At 38.6% G+C, this 16,462-nt stretch overlaps 1 protein-coding gene across 7 annotated transcripts in view; it reads right to left on the bottom strand.

The window, feature by feature from the left end:
- DST (dystonin) overlaps positions 1 to 16,462 on the bottom strand; it is a 298,075-nt gene that overhangs the window by 177,615 nt on the left and 103,998 nt on the right. For 4 of the 7 annotated variants that reach the window (XM_062626138.1, XM_062626139.1, XM_062626141.1 and 1 more), the window contains 3 exons: positions 12,288 to 12,377; positions 9,373 to 9,450; positions 6,776 to 6,868 (listed from right to left, as the gene is read on the bottom strand). In XM_062626138.1, coding sequence (XP_062482122.1) covers positions 6,776 to 6,868; positions 9,373 to 9,450; positions 12,288 to 12,377 — 261 coding nt within the window. Of the gene's footprint in view, positions 1 to 6,775; positions 6,869 to 9,372; positions 9,451 to 11,671; positions 11,771 to 12,287; positions 12,378 to 16,462 lie in introns of all 7 variants that reach the window. The other 3 variants (XM_062626135.1, XM_062626136.1, XM_062626137.1) reach the window with 1 other exon arrangement.

Raw genomic sequence — 16,462 nt, 5'->3', positions numbered from 1 at the left:
CATGAAGCAAAAAGTAACTTTACAGTCACTTTAACTTTCTAAGTCACTTATGCTCTTGAACCAAAGAAAAGATCAAGGACAAAAGAACTGACAGATGGTACTTGTATGAGTTGTGAGTGCTTTTTATATAAAGAATCCTATGCAAAATCATATTCCATGTTAAGGGAAGATGACAAATGAAAGTGTGCATAACTAAAGACAAAATGACCACTAACTGAAAATCTGTAACATCGCAACTTTGTTCTTTGCAAGGGAAGAGACGGACATAACAGGATTAAACAGGATATTCAGAAAGGGGAAATTGAACTTTTGTCTAAAACCTGTCTACTAAACCAAAGAAATACGATGTTCTAAAGCATCAGAAGAGACTACCGCTGAAGTCTATGAGAACCACCACAACATAGCAAAGACCTGAGCACATCAGTGACTGTCTCGGACATCTAACTAGACCAGAATGGAAGCTCAGTGCTGGCGGAAGCCAAAGATCCAGATGATCAAAGCTATTAAAAATACACTATCATTGGTTGTTGTGGGGTTTTTGGTTGGTTTGTTTGGTTTTGTTTTTTTAAATGAAAAACCCAAATGTACAAACTTCTACCCACCAATGCTTTAAAGCTTTAAAAGGACATTAGTGAAAAAAGCCTTTTTCTGGTCGCATAAACCCTTAGGAAGTATAACATGAATAAAGGATTAGATCAACACTTGTCTGCAATTTGATCTGCTTTAGAGGCTACTTAATCACAAATAAGAGGTTAACATTCAGACACAGCAAACAAAAATTAACATTGAGCCATGAAGTAGCTCATACAGACTTGTACAGGTCTGCATTCAACCACAGATTTCTGCAATTTATCAATCATATCTGTGAAATGCATTATGTTCTTAACATGGGACAGCTGTATTACACATTATACTGGCAATGTTGTCAAATATCTGCGTACCTTTGAGTCTGGAAACCACTGAGACCATTCATCCTTTGTACACTGAACACTGCTAACTTACGCTCTATCATTTGTTTCCTATAGTTAGCAAATGTTGTAAGGGAAAGGTTAATCCACTTTGCCAATGAAACCATGCCTGGTATCTTTTATCAGAAGCCTACCAGGAATGCATTTCAGGTCATTTTGGATCTAAGATCCCTTCCCCCTCTTCTTTAGTTTATGCAACACAGCAAAAGCAATGGAGCATTTAGTATAAATGGGACGTGTCATTTCATGGTACTAAAAGAGCATACCAGATAACCAGCAAGCATTTTGTTGTACAGCCCATAAGTCACATGCAAAATGACAGAGATAAACATAAGCCAAAGAGAAAGTGAAAATTTAAGCAGCTCAAGATAGAGAACAAGTTAAAAAATAAATCCTTTCCAGCACAAACAAAGGGTTATATTCAGAGCTGTTTGAGCTGTGGACTGGCAACCACTCCTCAAAATCTGAAAGTACTGGTCAGCTTTCAGGTACCACTGAGCTACCAGAAACCATAACCTTGAATGGGAGAGGCTTTATACCCAGTGACATGGCTTACAAAACCAGGAATTTGCTCCTTGTTAGTGGGCTTAAGGACAAAAAGAATCGAGCGGATGAGCAAAGTGCTCATAAAGCTTATCCTGCTACAGATATCCCACTATTTGTAGAGATAAAATCTAAATATAACTCCACAATGAGCCTTAATGCCTCTGATCCTTGATGTGGTTCAGAAGAGACCCAGAAATTCCAAGAACTCCATACTCATTTTCTTACCTGAGAGACAGCATTTTTTTCTTAAATTGCTGAAGAATTCTAGAAGACATAACTAGGAGTTCAGCTAAGGGATAAAATACAGGAAGAGTATACCCCACTAAATGCTGAACGATAGGTCTGCTGCCATGGCTACTGAAATTGCAGCTCCCAGGTGCAATACAGTTTATCCTATGACCACTTATAGCCAGAGATTAATCAGACAACTGGCAACATAGCTCCATCTTTATATCTCTGAGATCAGACCTTGAACTGTTCTAGCTATTTTAAAGCAGAGGCACATTAAACTTCAACCCTTGGGCTCCAAGGCTACAGTCTTCACAACCAACACATCTAATTACTACCCTTGTTCCAGGTTTGGAGACCTAACTGCAGTAAGGGTTATCAGGAACTTGAGAAATGGCTGGGTAGCTGCCCTTTACCTCAGACAAGTCATCTACAAACAAATCCACCCTTCCTACTTTTTTGCCCAACACAGGTAAAAGGTTAACTACTGATCTGCTGAACCAAATGAACAGTCTATAGACTGCTTTGGGGCAGACTGACAAAGAATGAATTTTGTTCACTGGTTTATGGGAAGTCAGCAGCAAAAAAAAAAAAAAAAAATGTTTGCTGGTTGACAGGAGAAACGTGAAGAGGTTACATGTGTCCCAAGGAAGCCTGAGAGACAGCACCCATCTGGCCAGAGAGATATAAGTGTACTGTAACATCCAGACAAAAACGTTACTGACTGGAGCCTCAGAAAGCAGCACCTTGAAAAGAGGCTTGACAGCAGGGAGCTTGGGAGAGTGGAAGGAAAAGCTGGCAGTTCCTGAGTTGCAAAATGATGATGAAACTGAAATGGAAAAAGTCACTGAGTCATGACTTAGAAGCTCCAAACATTTCTGCAGGTCTAAGTTCACAAAGGCCTAATTTTGGAGGCCTGAAAATTTAAAGTTGCAGTTTTTGCTTTGTTTTGTCATGCTTTTTTTTAACCAACTGCAAATTATTCTGAATATTTGACACTTGTTAAATTAAAGAATGATTGCAGTGGGTAGAAAAGAAGCAATCACCAATTTTCACACAAATTATCCTCCTAAAATTGTGGTTACTATTCTGCTTTCATTTATAGCTGCTTATCTCCAGTTTCATCAGTGGAAATATACTGGGTGTTGAAGAAGGAGTCCATTCAAGTATTAATTTGGATATTTATACATACAGCCTATAATTATACAGAATACTGTCATCTGATTTAGCATGTTCTACAGGTGCCAGGAAAATAACTGACATTAGTTATTGCATTAAGAAAATTAATTTTTAAAAGCTGCATGTTATTAAAAGCATGTGAAATGTACACACTGAAAGCCTGCCTAAATCCTAATAACATACATGTCTAGGAGATTTTCAGTACCCACAGGACAGATTATTTTCTAATAACTCAACAAACTACTGGATTTCCCATTCCACCTTTCTGTGTCTTAAATGTAATTACTTTGAACACAGAAGAATTTCTGGACTTGTGCAAATGCAAAAGTCAGTGGTATAATTCAGAACAATATTTATATTTATTTACTCATGGGTAAAAAAGTCACAAAGCCTTTACCATCTCTAGGCATAATTCAGATGCAAGAGAAACATAATCCTCAAAGGTATATCATCTTTCATTTTTGTTCATCATGTCTTTTCCCTAAAATATTCCTAAATTCCTTCTAGTACTCAGAAGGTTTTTCTGTTTTGAGGAAATATTATCATTCAGATAAGTGTTATGATTCAGAGAAGCAAGCAGCCATAAGCAACAGCCAAAAAAAAAACACCTGGCATCTTGACTACCTCCAAGGTTGCCCTGTTATTAGAATAGACATAAATGATGGAGCAGAGGCAGTAGCATCACCCAGGAAACTGCTCCTTATACTCACTATGAAATTAACTACTTCTGCAAATGCTGGGAAAATTTAAAGAATAGTTCAGATTAAGACACCCTAACATATGTGTCTACATGTTTAAATGCTGGCTAGGTCTTGAAGAGACCATCTTTTCCAGTGGAGGCAGGATTTAGTTTCATATATATGGGTTTCTAGAGCTCTTTGAAATATTCAGCTATGTATCAACTGGCCTCCAGCTGCAGGTCTGGAAGAGCATAGGTCTCTCATACATCTGGTGTCTCATCAAAGAACTCCACATGCATGTGCTGGATAGTCTAGCACACCTCAGATGTTACTCAAGATGCCATCTGTCTTTATGACACTAAATCAAACACCCTGGAGAGATAGTTAGTAAAATCGACACATCAACAGCAATGTTTCACACCCTGAAGTAGAGACACAAGAAGAAAGTCAAGGGACTAGAATTCAAAACTGAGATATCTACATGCAGATAGCATATACCCCACAGGACCTAAGGAAGCTTCCTTCTCACTGCATATGCTACTGGATATGATGTGTAATCTCAGATCACACTAAGTACTTATGCTAGACAGCTGAACAATTCAGCAGTGCTTGCTCTATGGTTCTACTGCAAGTGATGTGATTTGCTCCACCAGCCTCACCCACTGTATTGGCTAGGCCTCAAATCTGTTGCTAAATATCTTTACCAACATTTAAATTGCAGTTTATCCTGCCTGATCTGTGTCTTCCCAGATAATAGTGGGCTTCCCATAAGACCTATGTCATATTTCTCATACTTACATGGATGTCTCATAAATTTCCAACAACAGAGATGTTTATGTTTAGTAAAATGAATGAGTCTCTAGTAGCTGGTTTGTTGACTCACCCTCTAGGCTACACTGGCTCTGTAGACTAAACCTTTATCATTCAGATTATCAGATTATAGGGACAATTTAAACACAGTGCATATAAACACGGCTCCCCATAAGCATCTGGATTTAGGTGTCTTAATTTCAAACTGAATCTCATCATAACTTTACCAATATCTACAGGATTACTCCATGCATAAACACAGTTGTTATCATGAAGCGTCATCCCTTTGTGAAGACTGCTGTTAGTTTTTTCTGTTCAGATTTTTCCCTCATTCATAATCTAAGTGAAGCAAAAAAAAATGTGTGAAGTGTATGCACAGTCTTTGGAAGTGCATTAAACAGTCTGAATCCAAATTGGCCATATACAGGTGTCAGTGAGACCAAGTTGCCATATACTTCAAAAGAAGTGGCATACAAGCAAATGCCAGGCTAGCACAGATTAGCACAGAGGGTGTCTCTTAGATCACTTTACAAATCCCTTTTGCATTCAGTGTAGGTACTGCAGACATTAATAGCAAAAAAGACAATTTTTTTTTTTAAATCCTGTTCTTCAGTTATTTCATGTTTATTAATAAGGCTTATTATTTAGTACAAGAACCACTACTTGTGGAAACATTTCTTTACTGAGAGGGTGCTCAAACACTGGAATGGACTGCCTAGAGAGGCGGTCTATGTCCCAAACCTGTCAGTGTTTAAGAGGCATTTGAACAATGCACTTAACAACATGCTTTAGCTTTTGGTCAGTCCTGAATTGCTCAGGCAGTTGCAAAGATGACTGTTGTAGGTCCCTTCCACCTGAAATATTCTGTTCTGTTCTGGCAGATCTGCACTGTACTGGTAGATATTTAGTTACTAGAGGTCAGGACAGAGTTAAGTAAGTTTGCTTCAGCTACAATTTAAATGCTTCAAAAGATTTCATAAGGAGCTGGCTACCTGAGAGTGGAAAATCCTTGTTGCACCATATCACCTAATTAGTTACGGTTATATAAATGTTTTTCCTTCTTTTACAACTACAACTAGTAACGCTAGTTTATAGTTGTAATGCTAACTTTCAGCATTTTTTATAAGCAGCCAAAATTGTGTCAGATGTCCTCTGCTTCAGCTAGAAAGAAAAACTAACAACTTCATCCTACAAAAAAATATTAATGAGATGTAGAAAGAAAGCATACATCAAGTAAAGATTTCACTTCCACTAATAGCTTCTATTAATAAGTTGTTAATAATCTTTATTTCTTAAAACGCAGCAACATTCAATCACTGCCTAATTCGGTGGGTCATGCTTAAATATATTTAAGCCTCGCCTTCTTTCTCCATGTGAGAGCAAAGACTGGCATGACAAGGGAGATGTGAGGGAATTTCAGGTCCTTACTAGTGGTGAGCAGTTAGTGATTTCTCCTTCACCCTGTGCACTGGCCTGGGCTAAGTTGTGCTCCCTGTTTAGACCAGGGCCATGCTGGCCCTATTCATGTCTGCTCCTCATTAGGATTTGCAGAAAGGCAAATTAGATTCTAGCTGCCTTTCTGGAGGCTTTTTTAAGAAAAGTTTTCCCAGTCATAAATCTAGTGTGGGATATTCCTAAGTAAACCATGTTTTCTTCTGTATGATCATGTAATTTGCTGATCATTTAAAATGCTTCCGCAGCAGGGAGTTCATCGCTAACAATGCTGCAGTCACTAAATGGGAATTATCTGCCATCTGAATTACATCATCTACAGCCACAGCCATTATGAAAGCCTCATTTTGAGGAGCAATTTAACACCACACACTGTAAGGTTGCATTATACTGTACACAATAACACCAGTGTACAACCACCAGAGTGCCACCTAGTGCGACCCGCATTACCATCGCTAGTCTAAAAACAAGTGCTGAAGTGTTATGAACTGCTTAAAACGGCTGAGTTGTACTTGCTAAAATACTCCTATCAGCAGAGAAATTCAGATCCGGAATGAAAAAAAGTTTTAAAACTTTTTAATGTAGCTTAATACTCATCAAAAGAAGTCTGTAGAATAAAACAAGACAGTTTGTCCAAATGCTGGAATACATCAGCTATTGTCCCTAACGACATTCAAAACTGATTTTCCTTTTTTCTCCACAGACATGACATTAGCAAACAAACAACACCTTCAGACTCAGTTTACATGATGAAATAAGTTATATCATCAAAACCTTCAAATACACGTTACAGAAGAGACATAATCTATATTTCTGCACAGTCTATATGAAGCCCTGTCTAAGTTGACACATTCATCATACTCTGCACAAGAATCTGACCAAGAACATACTGTCAAGCAAAACTAGGCTTACCTGAAAGTGCAAAATTATGGTCCATATCAACCCCAAAGTCAATTTGGGATTCCCATCTGTTATGTCATCATTTCTGATGTTAACCAGTTTCACCTGCCATTGTGGAAAGAAAATACATAGAAAGTTGAAATAAATACCACAGATACATAGTGCGTTACACAGGTGTGACTATAAAAGGTACATTAGTCACTGTCTGAGCCTACTCTGTTGGGTTTTTAAATTCTCAAAAGCAGAAAGGAATTGCACACTGGCTGCCAGCAGCCTTCCAGAAACTGCTCTCTCCCACCAACCCGAGAAAATGTCTCAGCTGTCACCACACCAGCAGATCCACTCACCCCCTGTGACAACTACCCTTCACCTCAGTCCTTGACAGAAGGAGAAAGGACAACAAGAATACGATGATCTGTAACTGGTGCATCAGTCTCAAGGCAGTGCTCTGACCTGGGAAGCTATCACTGCCTTTATTCCCCCCACACTTTGCAGCACCAGAGCAGGGATTCAGCCGCAGGAGAACTGGTCTGCTAAAACACAACAGTCTGGCTTTACAAGACCAAGGATTTAGTATCCCATTTAAATAACCAATGGTTTACAATTATTACCATTTCTGCTGCTGTACTCATTCATGGTACTACAAGCATGCAATGGTTAACAGGATTAAAACAAAGGCTGAGATTACTGTCACTCCAATAAACTCACATCCAGACTGAGATCAATAATTCTCTTTGTCTTCTTTTATTAAGTTTAATTTCTCTATATGTTATTATGTATCCATATAGCCTAGCAAATAAAGATGACTCAGATAAAAGGCATTTTTTGCTTATGTCAGCAAAGTTACATGCATAGGCTTTTTAACATATATCCTGCTATCAACCGAACAAGCAAAGGCATGTCCTGCTTTTGATCTGCACACATAATCTTAATTATTACCGGGGGCAGGGAGAGGACACCACCAAACCAAAAACACTCTTTGGAAGAAAGACAGAATATTCCACGGTTCAAAAAAAAGAAATTAAAATCAAATCCAAATGTCCTCCTCCCACTGCATTATAAAAGCTGTTTATGTTTGGCAAAACTACCTTGACATATCTGTCAAAACTGTCTTATTTGACATACTTGTCAAATGTTTTATTTGACAGTCAAACATGGCTTGCCTTTTGGGTTCTTTCTTTCCAAGTCAGGCTTCAAAATTATCAACATATAGGATCTCTCTGCCTTACAATCACAATAAAGCATTGTGTTTGGAGGTTATACAGCCAGCCTGAGCAAGTTACTTCCTAAATACAGTTTAGAAACACCTAACAGGAGGATGAAACCTTTATCAAATGCAAGTCCCAGTGGCAACTTGCCAAGACAACCAAAGCCCTACAAGCATTCTGTACAGTGGAGTACAGCCATGTTCACAAAACTGTGAGCTTAAAGAGAATACAAAAAAACTCGGATCACAACCAATGGCAGATGATGGAGACCTGCAGTTCCCAGTAACACGTGCACATTCATAAACATGAAGATGACCTGATCCTACATCTCCTGCGTCTTAATACACACCATCTATTGTGCATAAATAAGGCATGGGGCAGCCTGTCCAGAGGTCTCGCTGCATAAAAATGGTGCCGTGACTGGTATTTCAAGTAGCTGTCCTTTCACTTCATTTTGCATTTGTTCTACGGCTCACTTAGGTTAACATGAAAGGTTCACTTTGAAACCAGCAAAGCAGGATTGAATTCTCAGTGCACACATATCCCATCACTGACCCAAAAGGCAACTTTACTCAAAATATGAAAGGACATCTGGTTTTATAACCAAATTAAGTATCTGTTGTTGGTTTGCCACCTCATAGATTTTCAGACCTTTTAAGTAGCAAGTAAAATTTAAAAATAAATTAAAATCAACTGATCAGGGAGCAGGTTTCCAGCATGGGTTCATTTGGGTGGGACGGATAGCAAGGCACAGTTTTTCCTTCCATGTTTTAGACCTTTTTTACTACTGCTGTTCGCAAAGGAGAGAGCAAGGACCCTGTAAATGCTTAAAAGAAATTTAAGAGCAGAAAGACACTCACAGAAACAGAAAACCACCCAGCAGTGTGTGTTTCAAGTGTTTGGCTTAAAGCAAATGCAAGTGAAATTAAGCCTCAATCTTCCACAGGTGACTCTGCTGCCTCTCTAGGACACCAGTTTTTCCTTCATTCAGGATCAAGGCTTGAAAAAGTCTTCCCAAAATAAATATAATCAAAACAAGGAACTCCCACACAAGGTTCTAATTGCTTTGAATCTGCATTTTGCACTCAAAATTAGGTTGTGAACAAAACCGCATACCAGCTACTGCCTGGGAGCATGGAATATAGTTAACTTTACTACAAGCAACTCGCAAAGATCTGAACCCAGAATTTTCTACTCTTTAGCATCATATAACACATGGAGTGTGTTGATATTATTGCTCAGAGAAGGGTGGTGTAAAGTTACCTTTGCCAAGCATGAGATCAAGCTGAGCCTACACCAGCACCTGATTACAGCAAGCATAAAGGACCAAGCAGGAGGCATTTATTTATTAGCCACAGGTAACAAAATTTTCATTACCATTTATTAAACTTTCCACCATACCTGGCGTTTTTTCAAATAGTCAAGTGCAATTTGGACGTTCTGGAGTCTGTGAAAACGCATCCGACCTTTTTCTCGGGGCTAAAATTGGAAAACAATAGTTGTGAGACTTTCTTGTCAGACAAAAGAACAAACAGTCTGATTTAAAAGATACCATGTAACACATGTGAAGCTCTGCAGTTTTAATGAAGCCAACACCTTTGGTGGAAAAACGTGCTTTAACTATTTACTTTTTTTTAAAACTGTAGTTGACAATTTTTAGCACAGTGAATGGCAGGAGGGATCAGTGGTCCCAAACTGCAACTTTGATCCATGCAGGCTGATAGCTGTTTCCCTGGCACATTTAAGTACTATTAAGGCTAAGAGGGCTAAAAAAGTCCCTACATAAATCTACCTACAGATGCTAAACTGCCATTTATTATTATAAAAGATTCACAGTGTACTAAGCAAAGCAAAATATAAGTAATGTCATGAACCTTCATTTTGCTCTGGTAAACTCTGTGATGGAAAAGCTTTACCTCTGTATGCAACTTCACGATTTAATGTTGCTTATTTACGGTACGACTGCATAATCATTATGCTAGTGATACATCTTTTGTTTAAAGCCTCTAATAAAGATAATACCTTCCTCAAAACAGAATAATAAAATATATACAGCCCTAGAGTGTAAGTTTAAACTCTTGACTTGGGTAGTGCATCAGAGCATGAAAAAAAAAGTAGCAAGTCATTCTTTTCAAAGCAAAGTCAAAACCAGCAAGAAGAAACTGCAAAATAAGCACGAGTGGTACGTTAATGGAAACATGGCAAAACTGCATGCAGTTAGTGTAAAATCACCAAGAAGAAGAATCACACAGAAAAACCATACTTTACTTAGCTGTCACAGATCAGCAATGGGAAAGCAGTTAAATTTATGTCATCGCATCCAAATCCTTCTATTATTCTTCCTTATTTCAGATTTTTCACAAACTTTGACAGCAATAAACTGAAGCAGACTATAATTGCTAGGGATCAGCCATGAATATGAGTATTTTCTCAATCACTACGAAACACACAGACAAGCCCATGCCTTCCTCAACTGCCATTTTTCCCCCCTGTAGAGTATCAGATACTTGCCAAAAAGAAACATGAGAAATGGAGCTGAATAAGAAGCATAAACTAAGACACAAATGATTTTAATTTCCATTACAGAACCTTCTATTTAGCCCCTTGTTTTTCACACCGATAGCCCAGGATTCAAAGTTCTTCAGTCCTTGCTACCAAGTAGCCTCCCTGGATGGAACAAGGGACTGCAGACCTGGAACTTAGTTTTCCACAACAAAAAGGGTATAATAAATCCCAATCTATGTATTCAGGTATAGCATCTCAGAGGGGAAATATATTTTTTTCTAATATACAGCATTTTGAGTTATGTTATGCCCCAGAAAAAAAAACACACAAATTCCACTGAAATCACAACTGCAACACAACACACAGGGAGGTAAAGAAGGCACTTGGACCCTATGACAGCAAGTTGCTTTAGCAAATGCTGGTAACACGAGGTCTACAGAGGCATGAAACAGCTCACTTGGACTAACATGCACTCAGCATTTTTCACTTTATAAGTAGGTATTTCCCTTCTGGATGGTTAGAATACAGTGAAAGGATAATTTGTTGCGAGAACGACAAACCCGGCAAACAATCCATATACTTAGCAGCTGCTACACAGTGCTGTCACGTAACTTTGACTATCAACAAAAATAGGTATTACACTTGATAAATTCTAAATATATTTGCATATCTGAATTAAAATATAATAAAATATTATCCAGTATAATGTCAAATACACCTTGGGTGGAGTAGACTGGTGCTTCGAATAAAGAAAAATCAATTTTCTGCCACTGACTTCACAAAGAAGAGCCTTCAAGCCTTTGTGCAAATTACTTTTATATGGGCAATACTGTTTGCAAGTGAAAAAAATAATCTTGGTTTAACGGAATTATGGTATTTCCCTATTTGTTATTAAAAATCTTATTTTGTCATATCTTGATAATGTTGTTCAGTACGCATTTGTGCCATGGTTTTGTACAGTTTAATTAAATAAAAGAAATCGTGAACATTTGCGTTTTAGCTGTTCACAAAAAGGTTGAATATAAATTTGTCATTACCATTCCTCCATCATAAACACAGGTATCCTGGTCTACCAATGTGAGTTCTTTTGTCCTTTCTACAGCACACTACTGCAGCACACCAAACTAAGAATTCACATTAGCAGACACCACACTCCAAACACTACGTTAGTACAGTTATGGGGGTCGGCACCTACCCCCTTATCCTCATCCTCCACATCCTCATGCTGTTCAATTGCGCATGCTTCTGTTGAACTCACCAACCGTAAGGTCTTCAAAAAATCTCGCTCTCTTGGCTAATGAATATAACAAACAGGAGACAGGACAGCAAAAAACACAAGACAGACCACAAATGAAAAGAAGAGCATGAAAAGAAGAACATAATGAAGAGAACAAATACCAAGCAAGGGAAGTAATGCTCACAAAGAAAGGAAATGACACCTGAGGAGTGTGTTAGACAATTTCAGGGACATTTTATCCTTGTTATTTGTAAGTTACTCCCTTTAATGTGAAGGGATATTAAGCATCAAGTACTTGTTAAAAGAAAACTGTAAAGAAAAGGAAGAACAGAAAAAATAGCGCATTACCCTATTGAGAAAGGAAGTCTCACTGACCATAGGAAATGAAGAGAACATTCCCCCACAGAATTCACAGTGGAATGTTTTACCAACAGAAATACAACTTGTGTTTTTGGTATCAAGTCACATATTATGGAAAATACCAAAGAAACTGCCTGCAGTCGATACGCAGAGTTAACAGAGCAAATGTATACGTAACAAACTGGAATCACTGCATTCTGATCAAAAATCTTACCAAGGTGTCTCCAGAAAGGACTTCTAAAAGCGAGATCAAGTTATGTCCATCTCTTAGGTCTTCATACAAGTCATTCACATGTTTTCGAACCTGCACAGATAAATACAAAAATTAAAGATCCTCATATATACTTGAGAATTCACACTCATATTAACATGTACCTTTTAATATACAGATAAACCTCAGATATGCCTCAGAATGGCTTTTTAAATTTATTCTCTTTCATGACAAATTTACAAACCCGAATTAATTGTAACAGGCAAAATTCACATCTATGTCTACACTCACACATTTCCATCACATCTTATTTCATTTTACTGAAAAGGAAAAGAAAAATAGCATGAAGTTATAGGTAATGAATGCATATAGCAATGAAAAAAAATCAGTATCTGACAATTTAAATGATACCAGATACCCACCTATTTCAGCTTAAATAACGATCCCATCCTATGAATTATGAAAATATACACTAAATGTACATATTATCTATCAACAGTACGCATGTTCACTGCAGTCAGGCCAGAAGTTAATGCACTTTCTGGCCTTAAACTTATTGCTAATCAAAGCATACCATCTACCAGTTAACATGTTTGGTCACCTCACATTTCCCAGTATTTTGTGTGTTTTCCCAATAGCTCACACATCCCCTTTCATTGAGATACACCATACCAAAGAAATATGACATGAGATTGATTTAGTGAAGCCAAGGACACACACGGCCCTTCCCACAAGCTGTTGAGATGGGTTGGTAACCAGCAGGCCCTTGTGAGGCCAACCATGAGGAAAGGAACAGATGTAATGAGAAGCAAGAGAGATGAAAGTTCTAGCTTTTCTGACAGGCTCAGCAAAGCTGGGAGATTTCTGTCCACAGGGCAACTACTTGTTTCTTAGCATTAGCTCAAATGCAACTTTATCTGAATTTTCTTCCACAATTTCAGCCAGCTGCTCTTTAAACATGAAACAAAGGACCTCATTTCTTGGAAGCAAAAAAGTTCCATCCAGGGCAGGGGTTGAGGGTTTTCCAGTTACAATTTAATGTAGTTGAGAGCTTTCCAGCTACAATTTAATGTCAGTTCCCTGGCACCAGATCAGAAATCTCTTAAACTTACAGAGCATAAAACATAACATCAGAAATTTCTTCTGACATCACTACCTCTGACAGAGATGAACTGTACTTCCAATACAAGATCTATGGGACCCTTATCTGACTGCCAACATTTCTGCGTGTATGACAAGGGCAGTAGGAATCAACCCAGATCATCAGGTTCATACAATAGCTCTGTTTACCTGACTTTCGGGGGAATTTCTAGATCCATCCTGTTGAATAAATAACGGTCTCCATACCAGTGAGTAGCTTCATAAATGCTTTTTGGTTCAAGTTTTCTTACTTAAACTTTTAAACAGGAAATTACCCTGCAATCTGTTTTCACAAAGACCATAGCCTTAATTGAGAATAACATCAGAGCATATTTATGCTTGTGCTGAAGACTAGCCAGAACAAGTCATCTACAAGACTGTTCCATAAGGAATTACAACTGATATTTTCCAAAAAGTTTATGCAGACTCTGCATATACACAGTCAAGTTACATACCAGTACTCTTATACACAGCTTTACATGCTCACACATATATGCAAATAATATAATCTTAACTTAAACTGTGATTAAAAGAAATATTATAAGCCTGTAAAAAACTCATTTAAAAAAAGAAAGAACCAAAAGAAAAATTCTCTGGTATACTGAAGTACTGTTCAGCTGAGCAAAGAAACAGAACAGATGTTTTCTTACTACATCAGTGGTGGAAAGAAGGAAAAGGGAAGCCATGTAGATATAATTAAAATCCCTGATACGAGATTTGATTACGCTAAACACTTAAAAGATGAAAAACACAAGGGTCTTTAATTTTAACCCAAAACAACTGTGACTTTTTATTTTGCTATTTAAAGAACTATGTCAAACTGAGTGCCAAACTCGTTCCAACAAAAGCAGGCAAGTTTTCTTTACAATAAAGCCCTACAGAGGGTTCCCCACTCCTCCCTGCCCCATCAGCCACAATGTGACATTCTCTACCTCCCTTCGGAGAGTAGAATCCCAAGCCAGAGCAGAGCAAGAGCACAGGCTGGTGACCACAGGCATGGAAGGATATTGGGTTAAAGGACAGAGGAAGGGGGTGTACATATAAAAGTCACTGCACCAGCACAGCAGAACTATCTGTGCAGCACCAAGCCAATGCCTACACTCTTTTCAACATCGAAGTCACAGGAGTTGCCCAATGTGCAGGTGTCTGAATAGTAGGATGAAAAAATACTACCATTTCTAATCTGTCTACTTTTATTTTCCATTAGATGAAGGATAATTTTGTTATCCTCCTGATCCATCTCTCACAACACACATTTATTGACCTTCTGTTTGTTTCTCATTCTCTGAGGTTTCCAAAGTATTACAGAGACAACCATCTTCCCCAGCTTATCTTTCTAGAAATCACAGATGCTTCAGAGATGAACTCATACTGTGCATGAAGAAGGTGGCATAGAGCTGTCAAAACAAGAAAACCAGCAGTACTCCTTAGATGTCTGTCTTAGATCTTCCATTGTCTGACAAATACCGCGAGGATTAATTACATAGGTCATACTATGTTGGTATGCTGGTACAAGACAATATAATGAGGAATTTCCTCCAATACTTTGAGCAGCAGATGTGCACCTAAAAAGAAGTATTTGGGCAACTGATGTGCAGCAAGCATGTTCACTAAAAACAGCAGATCACTTATTTTAAAAGGAGTATCTTGTGCTTCCCAAGAGACCCTACACTTCTCTACACTTGAGAAAAAGCTTGCAAAAATCATTCCTCTCTAGCTAACACCTGGCCAGGTCTTGCCTCTCAACATATATAATGAATTCTTTGACCTTTAAACTCACAAGAAACTAGTATTACTATTTCATCCCAGTTCTGCTGTCACATTCAGGCTCCTTCGGAACACAGTACCACAAGTACTAGATGCACATGGGAGTCACTGGATGGATCTGTGGGATCTGCAGAGCCCCATGGCATTTTGCAACAGTTCTTGTGACTTTATAATAAAAGTGCAGATTTGTCAGCCCTACATTTTGCAAGGTCCACGTGCAAAGTAGGTTACATGCTGCCTCAGGCAACTTTTTGCAATATGCCCATGTGAGTATGGTAGCTTTGATAATTTGGGCATGAGAAGAGATTCTTTAAGGAAGACGTGGGAGATACTGCATGGCTGAAGGGCATCTGACAAATAACAAGGGAAGCAAGGTGGCTCCATCTGTCAAAAGGAGACAGGAAGAATTTAAAGCACTGTTTCAGAAGTGATTCATCTTCTAATCATCATCCTCTGGCAGGTATACTATAATGTTTGTGGCAAGGAAAACTCCCATCTCCCTTGACATAAGCATTTGATATTTTGATATCATGCTTCTCCCATAAAATTAAGCTTTGCAATCTATTGTCTTAGTGAACCTGCACTATCACAAGTAAAACCAGCTTTTAAAACAGTAGCAGCCACAGGGCTGCAGTCTTGCCCCCACACAGCAGCATATGAGGCACTCGAGAAACAAAGTGCGAAGATGGCAGCTGCCTCCCAAAGCTAGCAACCTAACACTCTGCATAACTCGCATAGTTTTATCATACAGTTCAGCTGACATATCTGGCTGTCCTTACAATCAAGTTGCTATCGGTTCCAACCTCATGTACCCATTCCATTCTGCTTCTGCAGTTAAAGCCTGGCTTGCCGGGCTTGGCTTCCTCCTCTGCAGGCTGGCATCACAGCAAATCTGTCATCACTACCTTCAGTCTGCCTGGGACTCCTTTCCACCAACAAAGAACAAAGACATGATTCAGCTGCCTGGGCATACACCTTTAGGGCCACTTTATGTTTAGGGAGTATGCCATTTGGCCTCCACTTGCTTCTCCAGAAGCCTGAAGGCTTGCTTAAGTCCTGCTGGCCAGTTCCCCACCCATGTCTGTCCTGAATACCCTTACACATCAAAACCAGCCCTAGATGTCCATATTTAGGGAACTGAACCTGCACAGTGATCTCTATTTTTGCCATGGGTCACAGCAAATAGCAAGCCATCTTCCACAGCAAGCTTGTTTCTTATAATTTTTTCTTGCTATTATTAGTTGTCTTGTGCTGATACTGGAACAAAATCT

The sequence above is a fragment of the Pezoporus occidentalis genome, unplaced genomic scaffold, assembly GCF_034315485.1.
Source record: "Pezoporus occidentalis ecotype Australia unplaced genomic scaffold, CSIRO_AGI_Poc_V1 ctg29, whole genome shotgun sequence".
NCBI classification, from domain to species: Eukaryota; Metazoa; Chordata; class Aves; order Psittaciformes; family Psittacidae; genus Pezoporus; species Pezoporus occidentalis.
Note: the sequence above shows the minus strand (reverse complement) of the source record. Positions and strands in the feature narration are given on the sequence as shown.